General features: G+C 34.5%; 2 protein-coding genes across 4 annotated transcripts; one reads left to right on the top strand and one right to left on the bottom strand.

Annotated features, from left to right (window-relative positions):
- The first annotated feature begins 654 nt into the window (after positions 1 to 654).
- Positions 655 to 3083, top strand: LOC130647033 (uncharacterized). The gene is made up of 4 exons (XM_057452745.1): positions 655 to 799; positions 872 to 1149; positions 2038 to 2113; positions 2545 to 3083. Exons 1-4 carry the CDS (start codon positions 682 to 684, stop codon positions 2766 to 2768), a joined length of 696 nt encoding a protein of 231 aa, XP_057308728.1. The 5' UTR covers positions 655 to 681; the 3' UTR covers positions 2769 to 3083.
- Positions 3084 to 3548: 465 nt separating this feature from the next.
- Positions 3549 to 21061, bottom strand: LOC130647032 (signal transducing adapter molecule 2-like). 3 transcript variants are annotated; one of them, XM_057452742.1, is made up of 16 exons: positions 20902 to 21061; positions 18077 to 18161; positions 13322 to 13397; positions 12891 to 12986; positions 12544 to 12623; positions 12092 to 12161; positions 11287 to 11371; positions 10683 to 10717; positions 10452 to 10520; positions 9949 to 10049; positions 9169 to 9251; positions 8849 to 8914; positions 8064 to 8092; positions 7361 to 7660; positions 6533 to 6619; positions 3549 to 5538 (listed from the first exon to the last, which is right to left on the bottom strand). In XM_057452742.1, exons 1-16 carry the CDS (start codon positions 20930 to 20932, stop codon positions 5143 to 5145), a joined length of 1689 nt encoding a protein of 562 aa, XP_057308725.1. In that variant the 5' UTR covers positions 20933 to 21061; the 3' UTR covers positions 3549 to 5142. The 3 variants fall into 3 exon arrangements, with proteins under 3 accessions (XP_057308725.1, XP_057308726.1, XP_057308727.1); XM_057452743.1 differs by lacking the exon at positions 10452 to 10520; XM_057452744.1 differs by lacking the exon at positions 18077 to 18161 and having other exon boundaries at positions 20902 to 21023.
- Between the last annotated feature and the right edge of the window lie 799 nt (positions 21062 to 21860).

Genomic DNA, 21860 nt, shown 5'->3' with positions numbered 1-21860 from the left:
CTAAGAAAAGTATGAAAGATTAGTTAGGGTACCATCCTTTCTCGCCCCACGAATATTGCATTTTGCGGATCCTCTGTGACTAATCTGATGGAGACACCAAAAAACGACTTTCATTACTTTTGTCTACGTTTTAGAAGTTTAGTGAGGTTCATGTTTTTTTGAAATTGATACCGCGTAATTCAAATTTCAGATCATACGAAAGCAATCAGCAGGTTCTATTAGCCAAACACCAGCTCGGCCTGCATATATGACCTCGGGTTTTGTATTTTACATTAAAACATCAAAATCGGTCATAACACGTTCAAATAAGTTCTGTGTTAATCAGCGATAAACCAATCAAATAAATGGATTTTTCATACCAAACATTTTGTGTCAGGTAATAAACGGATTGATGGTGCTAACTTGATATATTGAGTACAAGCAACATTTTAGTTATGATGAATAGTGTTTCTATGTTGTTCTAATGTGTTGCTAAATCCTGTCAGCGCAGACTAATATTATTATATTCTAAAGATACAGCCTGGACATTACTTGTTAGCATTATAATAGACAGACGTGGTGTTGTCATGCTGCTCAAGAGCTTTATTGAAATAACAATCTATTTTTTAACTTTTTTTAATTAACTGATATCAGCAATCTAATAACCAATCAGCGAAGACCTTTCTTATCTTATTTGTGTGAATGCAATACCAAAGAACGAGACGCATTTTTAATTTGTGCCAGCTCTTCATGAATGTTAAGATGGCGAACGTGTTGAGATTTTGTTGTGAAGTTTTTTTAATACTTGTGGTTGTTGAAGGTATATACATTGCGAAGAAACAAGGTAGGAAAACTTAGATGGGATAATAAACAATATCTATTTAAATTTTAGAAACTTTGGGTGGTTGTACACAAGATGGATCAACTTATAAATGTAAGAGCATAACTCATGGAAAAACTGCAAGTCTTAAGGTGACATGGTTAAAGTGCAGGCCACCAAAAATTACAGTTCAATTGATCATAGAAGATGTAGGCGTGCATTTTCAGAAAGAATTTGATGCTTTGAACAATAATAAAAGGACAGATGTTTCAATTCCCGGAGAGTCCTTTGCTGGACTGTATGTTAAAGTTCAGATGTTAGTTGAAGGTAGCCATAAAATGCATGTCAAGGTATGTTATGAGTTGTATTTTTTTATCTTTTATCTTGTGAAAAGAGAATGGAAAACAGTCTTTTTCTAATCCTTTTAGATTCGTGTAATGTTTACTTTTGGCTAAATGATTTATGATCTTTTTTTAGGTTTTATCTTTATAAAAGCTTAGAAAAAGAGATTCGAAGTCTTGTCAGAAATATGCGCAACAACAAAAAATGTACGAAATGAAACTAGTGCAGTTTTGTGTCCAAAATTTAAGCAACCAAACAAATTTATGATTTTTAGGTGTTTTTTATTACATTCCAATCACTTAGGTATAAAAATTATGCAAAGAAAGTAAATAATATTAACCCTATTCGGTCTGGGTTTTTTCAAACATATTATGACCAATAACTTTTTATAAGCTTGTCCAAATTAAAAACTTGGTATACTTACAGTACGTCACAAAAGGAACAAATGGCAGCAATAAAGTTTTGCTTATGTCAGCACTTTTTCTATGACGTCATCGAAAGCTTGGAATTTGTTCCAAATATCACTATCTACTTAAAATTCAATGACTTTAGTTCAAGTGGAAATCCGGCTTTAATCATGAACTTCCCTAGGTGTCTGTTAAGCATCGGTGCTAGGAACGAGGTTGGATCATGCTTTATTGTCTAATGATAACCATCTTCATCCTTCCTTTTAAAATGACCTTTTGTTCATTTAATCCAACTTTTGCTGCAACTCATTTATTGGACAACAGACTTATAATTACTCCAAAATATTGGTTTTATTTTCTAATAAGTAAACTCAAATTAAATCTCCTAGTTTCCTTGGCAACAAACTTTATTCGTATATTATGGAAACGCAAAGTTATTCTAGGTAAGGGTTCATCATTTACTTTACGTTAAAATTCTTAACTTCTTAGATTGACGTTGGGGTGAAAGAAACCGTCTATTACTGGGAAACATATACAGTTTTTGACGAAAATGTTGATTGCAGCGGTAAGTTGAGCTTAAATATACTTTTTCGAGGCTTAAGGTTTGGAAGAAAGGGGATGAGGGCGGATGCCCTCCGCGTTCTTCATAACTCTGATAGACTTTCCCAAGTTGAAAAACAAGCTGTAGTATCAAACATAAAGGAATCAAAAGTTTCTTGTTTACAGCAATGGCTTTTTAGAGTTAGTTTGTTGTGTTTGACGCTAGCTGATACTTTGCCACTACTACCACCTTCGTTGTGGTCATAATTTTAAAACTCTAACATCGAAATGATGAGTATTTCTAAGAAATTTATTTCAAACCTGGTCGCATTACATGAATTAACGAAACAACGTCGTAACTATGACAACTATACCAGCTGACGCTGTCAAATCTACACAGCGTTAAAATTTGCGATTTAAGTAACCTTATTAAAACTCAGATTTTTTCTTTTTTAGGTCTGGGTGCGTGGTGGGACTCACGAAGTTCAACAACCAAAACCTTTTTGGTGGTTTGTATAATCTTTTTGATAATGACAATGCCCTCTTCTTGCTGGTTGTATCGTCGTGTTAGAATGCAAAGGCGAGCTGTTACGACGCCTGTGGGATCACCTGTGCAAATGGCAGAGCCCCTGTCGTATACTACAAGCTCTAACCTTCCTTATTCCAAATTAGAAAAATAGTGAACAAGTTCATGCCTTGTTTGAAGTCTGGAAGTGTTTATTTTTAAAATGTATGTGTTTTTTTGCATAATGTTCTTTATCCTTAAAAGATGTTGTCCGAAAAATTATCTTTTATTTGAAGTAAATTATCCCTTAATAAAGAGTCTCCCAGTCACAATTTTTTTGTAAGAGTAGATCCAGATGAAATACCTAGTGTAAATAAAAGTTTTTCATAGTGAGATTTTTTTCTTATTACGTATTACGTATTTTTGTTTTGTTTAGTAACTTGTGTGTAGAAAATAGTTTTGATGACAAATACAAACGTATGTTCTTTGTTGGGCTTCTCTTTCTTCTTTGTTTCTGCATGTTGAATTTCTTTAAAGGAGGGAAATTGTTGTAAAAATGTTCTAAAAACTGCTCGAAACTCCGACGAAAGAAGCAAAATTATTCAAAATTTATTAAACAATATTTTTAGTGAAAAGCGCATTTTAAATGTCTTTGCAACGTTTTTTGTCATTTGTTAGTTAGCGAGGCAATGATATTCTCAACTCTGTTAATCAGTCATAAAATTGGAAAAAATGCAGGTTGTTTTTGCAACATAGAGTACCGTATAGTTTACTGAAACAGAAGTTCTTTTTTCCTTCAAAGGAAATTATTAACTACCGTTTTCCGCCATTTCTTGTTAAGTACTTAACCGGCACCCTTCTTTCACGTAAAACCACAACAGTAGCCTCCGCCCCATACAGGCCACGTAGAACCTGTTAACTGGTCATCACAAATAAAATTGTTAAGACAGTCACGCAACTTTGCATGGCTAACAGGCCACCATCTTTTTACAGCCAAAAAAAATAAATTTTACATTCACACATTACTGGAAAAAAATCATATTAATTTGAAATATTCCATCAAAATAGTTTTTACATCACACTGTGTTGACACGCACTTTTGTTTAAAAGAAACTCACGCAATGTTAAAATCAACACCCTGTAAATTAACACCCTGTAAATCAACGCCCTGTAAATCAGCCACCCAATTTTTGGGAGGCTAGTGTCGCACTTTTAAAGCCATTTGTTTAAATACAATCCTAAGAAGTTTCTCGACATGCATTTCGGTACAAAAAATTAAGTGCATGTCAACACTTTTAAACAGTTGTACGCATGCGCGAATATCGATCTGACAATGGAGGACGAAGCGTTGTTCGGGAGTCTAATTGTGATCAACATGACTACTGCTTGAGAAATAAAAAACCGTACTAACTGATGTGAAAATCAGAGGTTGAATTTCATTTACTGTTTGACAAGGCTATCAGTGAAGCACCTTTCATGAAAACTTGACATGCGTGTTAATAGAAGATGATGTCAGTTTAAAGGCCCCAGCTTGTATAAAACTTTCAACTCAAAAATTTCTTCAGATTGTCATTATTTATTTCATCAATGGAGCACTTTCCCAACTTCACCAAAAGCAAATGTCATTAAGGTTCAGTGCTAACTCCAACTAACTAATTTATCGCCGTCAACAGCAACAAATTTCCAACATTTACAAAAAAATCGCATCATGCCACAAAGAACAAAAAACAAACTTTAATACACAGTAACTTAAATTGCGATAGAAACTTTTCGACAAAATAAACTTGCGATAGAAACTTTTCGACAAAATAAACTTGCGACAGAAACTTTTCGACAAAATAAACTTGCGATAGAAACTTTTCGACAAAATAAACTTGCAAAGAATTGACGTTTTTGTTAGTTTGTAATTCACGAAAGTTATTCCTTCCCCAAGTTATTCATATAGTCTTTCTCGATAAAAAAAGAAAAAACTTTAACTTATTCGATACCTTAAAGGGGAAAACTTTAACCGGGAAGAGAATTTGGTCGAATCCGCTTTCCACAAAGGAAGTTGGACGATGAAAACAGTCTGTAGTGTAATATTCTAGTTACAAAATGTGCAGTAGTTTAACAAAAATGAATATTTTCGCAATCCGCACTCGCTAAATTTTACGAAAACCACATTTTGCGAAAGTTTACCTGGTAAATATCGCAAATTTTAGGTCTCACAAAAGTTTCCCTGAATAATACAATATAACTTCAAAGGCGTGCATAGTAAACACGCAAAAATAAAAGAACATTTTAAGATAGCAGCGAGAAGGAGATATATCCAACTGTGTATAAGCCTTCGAATGCTGCTAAAGAACTTCCATCGATTCAAGTTTTTGTGTACACACCACAACATCAATATCCATCATTCAACTCGCACAGTCAAGACTTGTTTAAACTGCCATGCTGCCTAGGTACAACCCATATACGAGATACAAAACTCGTTATACCCATTTCAATATCTTCTCGTTTAATTCGATTACAATATTCTCATTGGCTAATAATTTAATTTTAAGCGCTTGCTATTGGTAAACTTGTTGATATGATTGAGTATTTTGCGGAACCGCATAGCCATAGCTCGAATATTCCGGGGGTGATGTGTATTGTATGTTATCATTACTGTAATATTGTCCGGAGTTATACTGTTGAGAATAAGGGCTCTGTGTGTAGTCGTATGGAAGAGAGGCTGGCTGTTGTGGTAACATTGCTTGTTGTGGATACGGAGCGGCTACAGGTGGTAGTGACGCTGGCTGTTGAGCGTACGAAATAGGTACAGAGTCCATTTGTGCGGGTGCTACTGACATTGGAGGTAACGAAGCTGGTTGGCTGGTATAGTTTTGATGCGGCGGTGGAGCGCTTACTTGTGGTGGTAACGAAGCCGGTTGCTGCGACGCTGTTTGGTAATAATAAGACTTATCCTAAAGAAATAAACACGTAATAATGCGTAATTTTCCTATGGTTGCTATAAAAGTGAAAAAATCAAGTTAAACGAAAACTCAAGAAAAATATCTGATATGTGACAATACATGTGTCCAGATTTTTTTTATGAACCTGCAGGTTCAAACAAAATACATAACAGGGAAATTTAGGACTTTCTTTGGTGAAGCTGCGTAAGAACATGCAAAAATTTTGCTTTATCTGCACTAAAATAAAAATGATAACCCAGGGGAATGTTGAAACATACACTAAGTACAATTATAGTCAATCACAGAAGGTTTGAACAAAAATGTGGAGCAGTTGCAAATGTGAGTTCAAAACATCGATATATCGCCACTTCAGTTATTAAGGCGGGTGCTTTTTTGATGAGTTTTTGATCAAAATTCGATTGTTTGGTAAAATCAAATTTTGCACTTGCACTGCCATCGAAACATTTGAATTTTAAAACTCCCGTTCCTTTCAAGAATTAAAGATGAGGGAGCTAGCAATTTTGTCATTGTTGAACCCACTCGTAGAGCAACTCGAGATTGGGTGAAGAAAAAGCATGGTAAAGGTTATGTTGAGGGTTGGGTATTGCTTTAATTTCAGAAAAATGTCTTGGATGGATGTCACCAATTTTGAAAACGCTTTGGCTAAAACCTGAGAGACGATTGCACTAAAAGAAGACATGACTTAACATGGCAGCTATCAATCTAATAAATCGATCTTTTCCTTCTTATTATTTTTAGCGAAAATATGGTTCATCTAAAATGCGTCAATTTTTTTATCAAAATTGCAAGTTTGATGAATTTGATGACAATTTTGCGACCGCCGTTAAATATTAAGTGAATAGCATTCTCGGACAAATAAAATTTCTGTTTTATTCAGACAAAAGCAATACAATGGCACAAAAAGGTAGACCTAGTTGTAGATTAGGAACTAAGAAAAACAACTGTGAAATACAAACAATAAACTTTAAAAGAAAACTTTTATTACCATTTGGTGGTGTTGCATCGCTGATGTTGGCTGTATTGGATACGGACTTGCGGTAGCGTATTGTTGTGGTTGGTGGTGCTGTTGATACTAAATTAAAAAGACGCGAGTAGAAAGTAAAAAAGTTGAATTAAATAGCGCGAGAAAAACGCAATGTTTATTTATTTGTTTTGCAACGCTATGGTAAGAGCGGGATATTTACCGTAAAACTAGTCTCGGATGCTATGAACTGAAGGTCAAAATTTTAAAACGTGGTTGTTACATATAAATAAAACTTCCTTGAATGTTCTACTAAAAGTTTGACTATTTTACGAAGAGCACATAGCGTAGTAAAGAAATGTGACTTTTGCTGCTTCACAAGAAAGCTTTCGTTCAAGATGGCGCATATCTTTAAATTGGACGAACATTAAAGACGATCTGACAAATTAAAAATTAGTTTCTGACATTTTGGCTTTTGTTTTCATGTTTTCCTAAAAGTTTTAAAAACCTGCTAAAGAAACTTTGTCAAATAAGAGTTTAGAAAAATTACATGACAATTCGCGAAATGCTTTTTCACAAAAACTTCTTTTATTAAACTATTTTATTTTAGTACTTCGTTACAAATAAGAATCAGATGAAAAGAGGTTATGTTTTGAGACCAGGCTGTTTTAAATTTTCGCCGTCAAGCTCATAAGGACCTCCACCTGTTCACGGAAGGACAGAGGGTATCAAAGCCAATAGGTTGTTTGGAAAACAAAATTAACGAAAATGAAACCACAAGATAACATAAATAAAGTTTAAATAAAAGGAAGATGGAAAGTAAACGAGAAAACAACCGTATAAGCCACTTACGTAACTATGCGGCTGTTGATATTGTAAACTAGTCTGAGGCGACGTAGTAGGCTGGTACACAGGTTGTGGAGCACTCATTGGCTCCTTCATGTATTGCTGATACATGGAGAGGGCTTGTAAAAACTTGTCATTCAAATCCGTCAAATCATCCTTCTGTCGGTCGCACTCTAAAATCTTCTTCTCAAGCAGAGTTCCCATCTCTCTAGCGCTGTCCTCCATAGAGCATATCGTCTCCTCTTCATCGTCTATTTCATTTGGAGATGCATTCTTTAACATGCTCAACGTCAAGTCTAATTGTTCCTGTTGAAAAAAATTTGTAAATGCAACTTACAAATACTCATAAAGCTGGATTTCCCGTCAATAACAAAAAACAGAACAAGCATAATACTTTAACATTAGTCAGTTCTGGGAACGGAACAGAACAGAAACTTTGTCACTCAATCGGATTTTAAGAATCACAATTTACCGAACCAGCCTGATCCGTTGCGTACTTGAGTGAAAACCTAGTCTAAGTGCCGTACAGAGTACAACATCAATCTTAAATTTCTCTACAAAGGAATGCCTGAAGCCGGCGGATGAATAGTGAAATATCAGTCCCACTTGCAAACTGTGTCTCAAGATAACTGTCTCCTACACCAAATGTAATTAAAATTAAAGTAATCGCCACAAACCGTAAGTAAAAAATGACATTAAAAGTACGTACCTCGTTTATTACTGTTTTCGTTTTTTTCACTAAAAAGTCAAAAATCAACAGGATATTAGCTAGAACATACTATCTTATAAAGTTTATTATCGAAAACTAACTTATATGATTACATATATGTAGATAGTTCCTATATGATTACACGTTTTTTTTGCATATAGGTAGAGACTGAAATTTGGGTCAAACCCAAGTAACTTACCAAACTTAAAATTTTGAAAGTTAAACACCCGATACTTAAACCTGGACAATCTGATAAGAGACATACAAATCAGCATATTAAAAGCACAAACATTTTTTTCTCCCTTAAAATCCAGTCCAATTTCTCTCCCATAAAAAAGTTAAAACCCAGTCAAATTTAACTATAAGGCTTAGCAACTTTAAGAATGAAATGTTTTAACAATTGAGGGTAAAATGAAAAATAGAGTTCCTTATAAAAAAAGGGTGCCGTTTGATAAAAATGCGACTTACTGCACAGGTACTGCTGTTTTGTGTAATGTAAATAAGCTTAACTTTGGTTGCAAGCGGTATTATGATAAAACAATAATAAAATAATAATTTATCAGATTGTAGGTTTAAGTCCTTAATTTTGATGTAGTGTTACCGTGCCGCCTGAAGTGGTCGTAAACAAGCTTGCGTGTCACTTTTATATACCTCTAAGTCGAAGGTAATGAAGCTTGAATTTTTGTTTTTATATAACAGAAATAATCGATTAGAATTATGTTCTTCTCACATAATGAAATATTGTCATGACAAAAGTAAATGTAGAGATTCACTATTTCACTCACCGACTATCTTTTCTGCTGCAGGAGCTTTAGAATCAGCAAAGCGTACCTTCTTTTTCTCTGTTTTCGCTATAACAATAATAATAACCTAAGTAGGTGTTTAATGCAAGCTAAAAACATTTTTAGAGGACACAATTTTTATGATGCAGAAACTGAAAACCAAGTACCGTATTTTCTCCAATATACGCCCCCTCTCCTTTAAACGCCCCCCCACGCTCAGGGCGTTTCTTGGAGAAGATACGATAGTGGTTAGGCTTTTGGTTGCTACAACAAATAATAAACTATCTTATTGTAGACTTGTTTATAAAGAAACAATGACATACGTTCGGATAAATCAGTTGTAACAAAGTTAGCTGGAAACAACCCCACGCCACGGTTATTACGCCCTTTCCACCAATTTTGGTCACTAAAGATAAAAAAAAATTGTGAAGTAATAAATTTTACTGTACTTCGTTAATAAACACAAAATTCTAAAGGTGTGGTAGGAATGAAATAAATTGAATTATGCGATGCCCGAGTTATGACAATCGTGGTTACGATTTGGATAGTAAAAGGCTAAATCAAGGCAAAAATCTTAGCAAACCAAAATAATATGTTGCACGCCACCAGTAAAATACACGCGTTAAAGCAACCAAAAAGTTATATTTGCGCCACGGAAAATGTACATATTAAATTTCGCGTTTTTACGGATTTTGACCAAATTCGCGAAAATATGTACCCTCAAGGTATTCTTCCAGTTAGCAAAATTATACACGCGAAAGAAATCATGAAAAGTCAACAATTCGAGAAATATTTCCCTCAAAGACACAAACAGTGCAATTTCATTTACATGAAGTAAAAAATGAAAGGCTGTTCAAAAATTTACATCCAGTGCATATTTCCATTAAATGTAATAATTTAAGTAAGTACATGGATTATTTCAACAAACAACAACAAACAACAACAACAACAACAATAACAGCAACAACAACAAACAAGAAACAATAACAATAACAGCAACAAACAACAACAAACAACAACAACAACAACAACAAACAACAACAACAATAAGAATAACAGCAACAAACATCAAACGACAATAAAAATAACATATCAATACAAACCTATTATCAAGCACAGTAAATATCTCGCCAGATTTGAAAGTCATTTCATTATCTTCAGCAGCTTCAAAGTCATACAGAGCTTTTACTTTACAAACCTCTCGCTAAAAAAAAGAAGAAAGTATACAAATAAAACAATACAGCAAAAACAAATAAAACTAAAAAAACAGTAATTACTAAGAGACAGATTCAAGGAGAAATTTGTGGTCGTACATAATTATATTTAAATTAGAAAAGTAAGTCCACTAAAAATGTATGAAATTAAATAATAAACATAGAGTGATTTTTAGCATAATTATTGATGAGAGCAGGACCCTTTCAATTGTCCCGCCCGCCTCTCATATAAACAGCCTCTCGATCTAATTCAAAACAAGTCAAAGGCTTGAGGATTTCTTCAAACCATTAAGCACAGTGAGAAATTTTTATTTCTACACACTTTGTTGGGTGTCTGATTATGTTGTTTTTAAAAATCAAGAATTTGATGGTATAATCAGTTATACAAATACCTCTTCTGGGTATACAGCTGGAGGGGCAGAAGTAAATGTTGGATACAGACTACCAGAAGAAGATGGTGCCTAAAAAGAAAGACATTTCCAGAAGTTACAAACTTTAAAGAAATAACATTTAAGAATAACAAGAATAACAAAATGAATGGAACAACACTCCAAACATATAAACATGACGATGTAAAAATCACAAAAAGTAAATATCACAAAAAATGTCTAGTTTACTATTACCTTCTTATTTGCTTCAGCTTCTTGTAATGACATTGCTATAACAAAATACATAAAGAGTATAACACCACCTAGCAAGCATTTGGTCTGTGTGATGTAATTACTTACAAAACATGTAATTTAAAACAACACAAAATGTGTCTACACACATCGTCGTACATTACATTAAATCATAAAAAAGCGACTGTACAAAACTTGAATATTATCTTTCAATTCTAACTGCTAACAAATTTATCGCACTAACACCAACCATTGTAATATCTTGTCATAAAACCATTGGAAAGCAGTTTCTTCATATTTCTTGACAAAGATGTAATTACATACAACAATTAAAAATGGTGACATTGTGCATCAGGAATTTTCATAATTTTTACAGCGTTCCCAGTATATAAATGCACTGATAAATAACTACAGAATAGTTATTCAAAAAACATACCAAAAACTTATAATTTTCAAAACTTCTAAAGTAAAACGCAATGAATAAATTTTCTAAAACGACAACTACCAAATGGTTTCAAGAAACAGTACTGCAAGATGCATACACAGAGAGCTGAAGTACAACAAATAAAATGTGTACACACAAAAGATAATCATACACTTGACATACCAATAGCAAGATCTAGGTCTTCTTTAAAGTTTATTTCATCTTCCTGTTTTTTTGAGTTAGACACAACACTTTTGCTACTCCCCTCCTGAAAACAGATAAAATTTGTCCAATAACTTAACAGCCTTCTCTTGACCTGTCATGTAATGCTGACATTGACATTATTTTGGTCAGAATATCTTAACGGTATGAATTTTCGGGAGCAAGTCTTTATTTATCATATTTGATGTTAGTCCTAAAAATTTCTTTCAATTGCTGGGTTTTCTTTTTCTATGTTGTTCTCCCATTTTTTTCGGTGTCAAAAGTCTCTTTTTTTCGTATTTCATGCAAAACTGTTCAAGATTTGTTGGGAAAATATTTTCACCACCCACCGAAAAGGTATTCCTAATGTGTCTTTTCAAAATTTGAACACAAATTTTAGAAAGAAAGTTGATACATTACTTCCCGCGAAAAGATCACAGAATTTTCCAATATTCCAAACAAAAATGTAAAACGGCACAAATTAAGCAAATTCATTAAGTAAACAAATAAATAAGTAAATAAAGAATTGCTTTAAACAACTGCATTTAGAAAACGCTTTGAGTGATGGGTAAAGAATAATAACAACAAGTATTTCAAATGTTTGTGGTCCACACTAATTTCAAGATATGAATCATTTTAAAAAAAGAGAAAGCTTAAAGTTTGAAAACGTTTTTTTTTTTTTTGCATTGGCACAGAAATGATTAGATTTTGAAAGATATTGTTTGAAAGACATTGTTTTTTAAAGGTTGCCAGTGAAATCATGATTAACAATAACACCACTACTTACTGATAACGATGACGAAGATTGAAATGCAAATCCATCAGCTTTTAACTTCTTGTAAAACTGAACCATTAGACTGTAAAAAAAAATAATAAAAATTCAATGGCTTTTGTGGATTGCTGAGTTCTTTAGATACTGTTAAAAGTAAACAAAAAAACAAAACTCAATATCTTAATAATTATTTACAGCCAATAAAATAACCAAAAAAATGCATTAGTCCCTTAGTTTAAACTTATATAAACACATTAGTACATTAATCAAAACCCAACTACAAAAGTCTATGATTAACTTTAAAAAGTCCTGAACACAAACAACAAACAAAAATATTTTGAAAGGGTCCGGAAGTCCAGTGGGTGAATTTAACCAAAGTTTTCTTTACTACCATATTGTTATCATGTTAATGAATTATAAACACACCTTTTTCATAAACACATACACTAAATTAAAAACCTACTCACTTTAACTGTGGATCATCTTTGAAATCTTCTGCCCACTTTTGAATAAGTTCTCTGAGTCGCATGGACACTTTTTCATGTCCCTATAAAAGATGCATAGAGATGCATTTGCCTGTTTCACGTTAGCAACTTTGTGTGCTTCATTCAGCAATTTATATTTTGTTGATTGATTGCACGTTCCAATACAACAATTAATAACAAGAAAAACTTTAAAAAAATCATGTCAAATATCACCAATGTGAATTTCAAAGTCAATATGAATTAGAAAGGCTGATAGTTTCCTGTCATTAAAAAAACAAATCCAAATCCAAATGTGTACCACAATATTTTAATTAAGATGAAAAACTAACCCTTGTAATCACTTGCTTTGCTTCATTCGTCCAATCCCTGGAGCATATTTCCAAACGAAAAGGCTTACCACAGTTTTCAACACAAGCTGAAAGTAACTAAAAATGAAAACAAGTACAAACATTTTTATTCTATCAACGCTAAGACCACATAGTATGAAAACTAATTTCACTATAGCCCTTAAGTGATAAGTACATTAACATTAACTATTCAGTTTGCTTCTGTTATAACCTACACAACCAGTCTTAAAGGACATGCAGTAGAATCTTGACAACAACAATCAAACAAAACAGAAGAAATCAGAGAAAATTGTACTTGGTATTTTCACTACTTGTTGCAGAAATTAAAAAGAATACTTGAAAACAGAACTTTACTTATCAACCGCTAATATTTCTTTAGTTAAGACTAGCAATTTTGGCATAAAAAGTCATACCGACAACGCTTGCATGGAGATGTGTGGTATTTGATGCTGAAGACGGCGAGTAATATATTTTAAACCATCTTTTGATCTAAATTTAAAACATGATCTGGTTACATCTGAAAAAACAGGTTAGAAATATCATGTGAATGGACAAGTATATCATTGATTGCTAGCAATAAATTATTTTTAAACATTGGTAAGAAGTTCACAGAGAGGTTTTTCTTTTTTAATTTGTTTTGTGAAATGCAATTTGGCTGCTTCATGTCAGCAAATGAGTATTCCACTTTGGCAATTATTCTGTTCTGTGATTGCACACTTCAACATGACCAAGAAAACAAGAAAAAACGTCTTTTAAATTCAAGTTACATCCAACAGAGAAATCAACGTCAGCAAAAACTTTCCGACTGAAATAAAGGATTCTTGTCAACACAACGAGATTTGCCTCAACATTGTTAAGTGCTAATGCAAATTAGAAAGGTTGTTAGAATGCATTATAGTTATATATATTAGTTTGTTTGTCCTCAAACACATTAATGACTATAAAATGCTAAATAATAGATTTTTAACAAAAACATAAAAAGTATTATTTCCAGCTAAAAGTAATTCCTTCTTTGTTTAAACCAATGAAATATATTAAGATATATATATAGTTTCCCTAAACAGGTAATTATATAATTTGTTAAAAAACGTCTAATGCATAACAAAAGCACAAATTTTTTCCCTGTGTGTTTGAGGATCATCATCATCATCATCATCATCATCATTCTCGGCTTAACGTCCGCTTTCCATGCTAGCATGAGTTGGACGAGGTATATTAATGACCCTCTTCCAATCTGATCTAGACTGTGTTAGAACTAACTTCCTCTGTATCAAGTCTGTCCTTATAACCTCTTGCCAAGTCTTTCTCTGTCTACCTCTCGGCTTTGCCCCAGGAACTATGAAGTCTCTACACTTTCTTGCCCAATTATCCTCCTCCATTCTTTCTAAGTGCCCCACCTAATTCAATCTTCTTATCTGGATAACATCTTTAATTCTACGAATACTTAACCTGCTTCTTAGCTTATCTGAACCTTTTCTGTCTCTCAGACTGGTGTTACACATCCACCTAACCATTATCAATCATTCCTTTCTAAACAAGATCTTCCTGCTTCACTGCCCATGTCTCACTACCGTACAACATAACACTTCTTGCACAGGCCTCATACAACATACCTTTTACCTCAATTGACAAGACTCTGCTAGTCAACAAAGGAAGTAACTCTCTGAACGTTTTCCAAACAGAACCTATCCTGCAAGTAACACTTCTTCCAACACCCGCTTTACTGCCCAACATATTACCTAAGTAACAGAAGTTCTCAACTATCTCTAACAAGCCACTGTTGTACATCATTGAAGCTGGAAATACTTCATTCTCTATAATCTCACCTTTGCAACTCTTGCATACAAACTAAATGTCAGCTGTTAACTTCCACCAATACTACTTCACTTCTTATGTACCCAATGCTTGCAAGTCTTACACAAAATTGAGTTACTACCAACCCTTTTCCTACAAACTCCACAAGGCAATTTTCCTACTACAAGGTCACATTTGGCTGCAATGCTACTAATCAAGACTTCAGACTTTGCTGTGTTCACCCTTAGCCCTTTCTCTTCTAGTCCTTTCTTCCACTTCTCAAACTTTTCAACTAATTCTTCCATCAATATGAAAACCAAATCATCTGCATACAATAACTTCCATGGACAACCTGTTCTGAATTCCATCGACAGCGCTTCTAGGACTAGAACAAACAACAAAGGACTAAGTACAGAGACCTGATGTACACAAACATTTACACTAAATTCATCACTAAGTGGATCGTTAATCGGGACATGACTTCTAGCATTGCTGTCCATAGACTGTACCATCGTAATTAGCTACTCATCCACACCTAATTTTCTCATAGTCTACTAAATAACTTTACGTGGCACTCTATCAAAAGCTCTCACTAAATCTACAAAAGCAAAATAGAGATTCTTTCTCTTTCCTAAATGCTTTTCCTGAAGCTGTCTGAGTAAATATTGTATATGTAGTGCCACGCCTTGGAACAAAACCAAATTGCATCTTATCTATATCAATCCTTTCTCTAAGTAACTTATCAATCACTCTTGCAATAACTTTCATTACTTGATCAACCAACTTCAAACCTCTATAGTTACCTCTTTCTAATGCATCACCCTTGCCCTCGAAACAATTCACTATTACACTAGACTGCCACTCACTCGGAATAGCACCATCCTTTATAATCTGATTAGTAAGACTTGTAATAAACTCAACTCCAATATATCCAGATGCTTTTACCATCTCTGAAATAATATGTGATACTCCTGCAGCCTCGCCAATCTTCAATTTCCTAATAGCCTCCACTACCCATTCTGTCTTGATCTGCATAGCTGGCCCTTCTACAACATCATCATCAGACAAATTATCTTCATCCCAATCAAACTCAGTGTTAAGCAGCCTCTGATAATAATTTTTCCAAGCTGTACCCTTTTCTCCTCCTCTGTGCTAGCCAAAACACCTTCATCATTACATATACACTTCTTACCTACAACATCTTGATTAGTCTTCTTCATTTGCTTTGCTATCTTGAATACCTCATTGCACTGGACTTCCCTTCTTAACACATCTGCAAATCTGTTTCTCTCTGCTTCTGATTTTGCCTTATACACTGCTGTACGAGCACGACACTTAGCTTCAAGTAAATATTTTTACTGCCACCTGACTTCCACTCTTTCCAAAGTTTCCTCTTTTCTTTATACACTGGTCAACCTCATTATTTCACCACCAGGTCTGTCTATGTCTAGCTGGTCTTTTCGTCCACCCACAAGTATCATTAGAAGCTTCTAGAAGACAATTCTTCAAAGTAGTCTAAGTACTTTCAACATTGTCATTATCACATTGACCATTGTGGGCTAACTGCTGAACTTTTGCACTAAATTGTCTTGCTACAATCTCTTCCTTCAGCTTTTAGACTTTACGACGCGGCCTGAACTTTCCCTTGGCTTCTTTAACACTCTTCAAGATAATATCACAAACCAGCAATCTATACTGAGAAACACACTCTTCCCCCGATATAACTTTCACATCCTTGACCACTTCCTTGTCTGACTTTCTAACCAGGAAGTAATCTAAATGTGTCTTACAACCACATGACTCAGATGTTATCAGCCTACTCAGTCTTTTATTGAATGATGTGTTGCAAACCACCATGTTTGTTGCCATTCCAAACTCAAGCAATCTCTCCCCTTCCTTATTTCTGCTCCCAAATCCATAGCCTCCATGTACATCTCCAAAACCTTCAGATGACTTCCCAACATGACCATTAAAGTCGCCACCCACCATGACAAGTTCAGTGCCTCCAAACTTTGATGTGACTGCTATTAACTCATCAGAAAACTTATCTTACAGGGCTTGAAATCCGACGCGAGTCCGCGAGTCCAACTCGCGCCGAGACTCGCGTTAGTCATGGCTACGCGAGTCCATTTGGACTCGCGCTAAAAGTTTAGAAAATTGAGCTTAAATATTTAGATTTTTCAAGGATATTCTATTGTACATTTTTTACTTACTTTTCGTTGTATATTTTAAGCAATAAGGAGCTTTCATTTAAACCAAGCATAAGCCAATGTCCGTAGACATGTGCGATCGCAGATCGGATAAACCCCGTAAAAAAAATGTTTGCAGATATCTTCGTTTTTTATGTTCTAGCTACCCCCTAATTTTAGAACAAAAAAAGGAAAGTGAACTAGCTTTTTTAAGGTTGGTTTAATAGTGTTGTATACTGTCAATGATTCCTTTACTAAATAAAATTATATATAATTATAGTAAAATTATTATACTTACAGGATGTATATAAAATAATATGCAATAAAAAAACATTACTTCAAATACGTAAAACGTTCAACAAACATTTAATTTAACCACGGCAGAACACGGCATTTAATTAAATACATTTTAGCGTTTTTAAAAATAGTTTAATATACCCACAAGTGGTTATAAACTGTATTTATTGATACAGTTGAAGCTGAAGTTGTTTGACGAGTCCACAATGTGGAGCATAAACTGACAGAAAAGTGACAATACTATTACCTATCAAAAACTTTATCACTATGATACAACTATTAACACACATAACATTTATTACTTTTTCAACCCACTTCTCTGCAACAAATATGCCAACTTCTTCATATCCATCACTATTACCAATCCAAAAGCTTAATTACCTTCCAAAAATCTCACTGAAACTCCTCTCCATCTGACTTCCTGAACACAACACATATCAACAGATCTACGTTCTAACATTTCAACTACTTCACCTGCTCTACCTCTCAGAGTACCAACATTTACACTAGCCATACTCAACCTAGTGTTATCTACCTTGTGATGTGATAGCTGGGTAAGGGTCTGACTCACACCTGACATCTGTCCTACCGTGCGCCACACCTTCACTCCTTAGAGTTCCAGCCCCGTTTACGCAGTTTGTCTGATCAACTGTTCTTACGGCCATTAATAAAGATTTTTTGCATTGTTTTACAGATGGATGCCCTTTCTAGCACCAACCGTTTACAGGCTGGACTGGGTGTTTTTTAAAGTGACACCATCATCAATCAACAACTTATTAACTAGTACTTATACTTATACACAATCATTGATACAGTATATAAGTTTATTTCAAATCACGTTTTATGAAATGATTGAGGTATATATGTAAACGCAAATTTTAAGCTTACCCATTGCTGGCTGTTTTTATTCTGTCACATAGATCCATAATAAGCTGCCAATCCTCGGTTACATTGAACTCGCTGGTACATTTCTCTAAAATAAAAGCATTTTTCCTAGAAAAAACTAACAACTGATAAAAAGTTAGGCTTAAATGGTTAATTAACAATGTTCGCTCTGATGAAAGTGACCCAGGTATATTTACATTGTCTTAAAAAAACTTGAAAAACTTGGAATCAAAGGAAAATTATTTAACTTTGTTGAAGCTTTCCTGGCAAACAGCACCCAATCAATCATTGTCAATGGAATTGAATCACACCATGTTGCTGTTATTTCAGCCGTACCCCAAGGTAGTGTCATCATCCTCCTTGGAGATATAGACTCAAATGTCAGTGACAGTCTTGAACGATCATTTGCTGATGATACAAGGGTTACCAAGAACATTGGCTCTCTCAGGGACATGGGCAAGTTGCAAAGTGACCTTCAGGAAATTTATGAATGGGCAGAAGATGCAAACATGAAATTTAATGATCTAAAGTTTGAGGTCATGCGTTGTGGCACGAACGACACCCTGAAAAATTGCACATCGTATCTTTCCCCCTCTGGATCCATCATCACAGAGCGAGAGGAATTGAAAGATCTTGGTGTCATATTATCCACCAACTGCTCCTTTCATTCCCATATATTGAAAGTAGTAAATGACAGTAAAAATATGATGTCTTGGATTTTAAGAACTTTTTACACCAGAACGAAGGACCACCTTAAGACCATGTGGAAATCTCTGGTTCTTCCTCTATTAGAGTACTGTTCAGTCCTATGGAGTTCACATAAAGTTGAAGAGATACTGATGATAGAGGCATTGCAATGGTCCTATATACGAGAAATCCAAAACTTGACCAATCACAGCTATTGGAAAGCATTAAAGGAAGTGAAATTGTATTCATTGGAGCGTAGAAGGAAAATGTACCAAATAATTTAAATTTGGAAAATCATGGAACAGTTGGTACCAAATGTCAATCTGAATATCCAAAGCTATCATCATCCTTGGCATGGGCAGAAAGCAAAACTTCTGTGTGGTCCATACAGTAGGGTGGCAGAGTTCAGTTTACCAATCCATGGAATAAAGCATTTTAATATTCTCCACAAATCCATCCATAATATGTCTGGTTCCACACTGGACCTCTTTAAAAACAGCCTTGATAAATATCTATTCCAGATACCAGATGAACGATAACTGGTAGGATAAACCACGTTAAGACAGGCTGATTCAAATTCAATTATACATATATGCACACATTGGTGTAAACTGGATGTTCAATCCAATGGAGGATGGACTGACACACAACTGCTAATCCTAAAGACTTTCATCGAAAGCCTACAACAAGGCACAACAAGGTAAGGTACAATATTAGACATTTACTGCAATGGAAAAACTAGAAAAACCAATATATAATAAAAAAGAAGAAGGAATCATAAACACTACTAAATCATTCCGCAACCCCAAAAAATCTCAGTACCTTCGCATAACAAACTGAAGCTAATCGGTAGCCAACTGCCTTGTCTGTATGGTTTAGCTAAAATCCACAAACCTACTGTTCCGATACAACCAATTCTGTCAATGACAGGCTTTGCTTATTATTGCAAACCAAGTAGCCAAGTGTCTTTCTTCAGTCGATCAATGAAAAACTAACTATTCAACCAAAAGTATTGCTGATAATTTAAAGGATATAAAGTTAAAAGAGGATAAACAAAACGTTTAAGATTTGATGTATAATGTCATTATATATACAAATATGTATGTGTATGAAGCTATCGTAGATTGATCACAATGGACACGGGATCCCTGGTTTGTAGGTTGAGCATAACTGTTTATATTTTTTCCATTGTCACGTCTTTTTGTAGTGCCCCCCCCCCCCAACACAAACTAGTGCACATTCAAATATCTTGTAACTATTCCTTTGTGCTGCTGCCATCCCCACAGTGCTCCCTCGTGATTAAATAAAAATTTAATTTTGTAATAGTGATCGTGCATTAAAAAAAAAATATGCACATAAAATATGCACATCTATCTAGCTATCCATCTTGTGCATATTTTACACAAATATCAAATAGATGACTTGCTATCTTGATAATTTTTTTGTTTTTATTTTTTGGCAGGCAAAATAAAGCAATTTAATTGGCTAATAATTCTTTTTAGAAGATCTGATTGGTTAAAAAACTATTTGCCTGCCTAAATAAAATGTAAACAAAGATTCTAGCAAGTCATCTATATCCCTGTCTATTATTTTCAGGAGGGACCATGGTTTAGATGGAAGGTCCTAGAGTATTTAATGCTCATTTGGAGCTACACAGACCCAATTAGGGCCCGCGCTCTACTAGACAACTCCCGGCAACATCCAACGGCCCACACAGTGTGCCATCATCTCACCAACTTTCCTCACATGGCTTGGGTTAACTCGGGGCTATGGTAACAATCACTCGCCCATGTTGAATCGCTGTCAAGAGGAATCGAATCCCGGTCTCCCATACAGAATACGAGAGCTATAACCACTAATCTACACGACGCCAACTGTCTTGCTTGAAACTTGTCTATTTTAGCAACCGACATGGTACACAAGCATTATAGCTGGCTAGCTAGGACGTTAAGGTAAATATAATTATAAAAGTAGGTAGCTATATTTTGTTAAACCTAAAAATACAACAGTAGTCAATTCTACCAGCAGCAGTGCAGCAGTTAGCTACTAGCTAGTTGTTAAACCTGAGTCCTCTCCTCAGAAGTCGTTTAACTATTTTGCAAAAAAAAGTTGAATGTTTATATATATATAACTATACATACCAATATCAGACTCAAGTGCAGATTTAGGCATTTTGGCTAAGACTTGGTGGTAACTGGACGCTGTTCGATTTTCTGTTCTGTTTTCCCTTCTGGTTTGTGCTGTTATTGCATTTTTGTATTTTTGTTTCTTTTCTGACTTGATTAAAGTGACCGTAAGACCGCAACAAACGAGCCGAGCATACTAAATTGTCTTATAGTAAAAACATTTACTCCATTTTTATTCCTTTTTGCATTGCCAACCAATGGTGCAAAAAACGCCGTGTTTATAACAAGCACGACGTACGTCTGTCAACTGACGACACTCAAAAAGCCTTTGTCATGACTTCTTCAGATTTTTTTGCTGACACACTCCACTCCACACACACACATTGTCGTGCGTGATTACTCTGCAAAATTTTTGATGTACTTTTGAGAAACTATCCTCTAACGTCTCATTCCGGCTCATATGTATTATTTATTTATTGTATGTATGCCTTAAGCTTAATTCCAAATGACGTTGGAAATTGCTGCGCAAAAAAGTCCATTTTATGTGCAATTTGTCCCACGCTTTAGCTTGATTTCCAAAATTTTGGAAATCAAGCCAAAAGAATTCATGTTAAGCGAGAACTAATTTTCGCGAAATTTTTCAAAAAAAAAGATCACGCTACAACTAATTTTTGCGAATATGACAAGTGCTAATATTTTAAGATTATTAAATTTTACGAATTTTGCGAAAAAGTTGATTGAACTGCCTTCTCTGGAACAGCTTCATCGACCAGTTTAGAAAGACGTTTGAAATACGCATTTTAACAATTACCGGCAAATGTTAAACGCGGTAAATGTCATTTTACCGTCTTTTCATTTCTTTAGATGTGGTGAAACAAGGACTGCAATTTCAATATAAGCATCTCCGACACGATGAATTTTGAGGCTGTGCCCGTACGTCGCCTGAATGGTTCGGCTCGGTTTAAAATCTGAGA

Source organism: Hydractinia symbiolongicarpus, chromosome 6 (genome assembly GCF_029227915.1).
Source record: "Hydractinia symbiolongicarpus strain clone_291-10 chromosome 6, HSymV2.1, whole genome shotgun sequence".
In the NCBI taxonomy this organism is placed as follows: Eukaryota; Metazoa; Cnidaria; class Hydrozoa; order Anthoathecata; family Hydractiniidae; genus Hydractinia; species Hydractinia symbiolongicarpus.
Note: the sequence above shows the minus strand (reverse complement) of the source record. Positions and strands in the feature narration are given on the sequence as shown.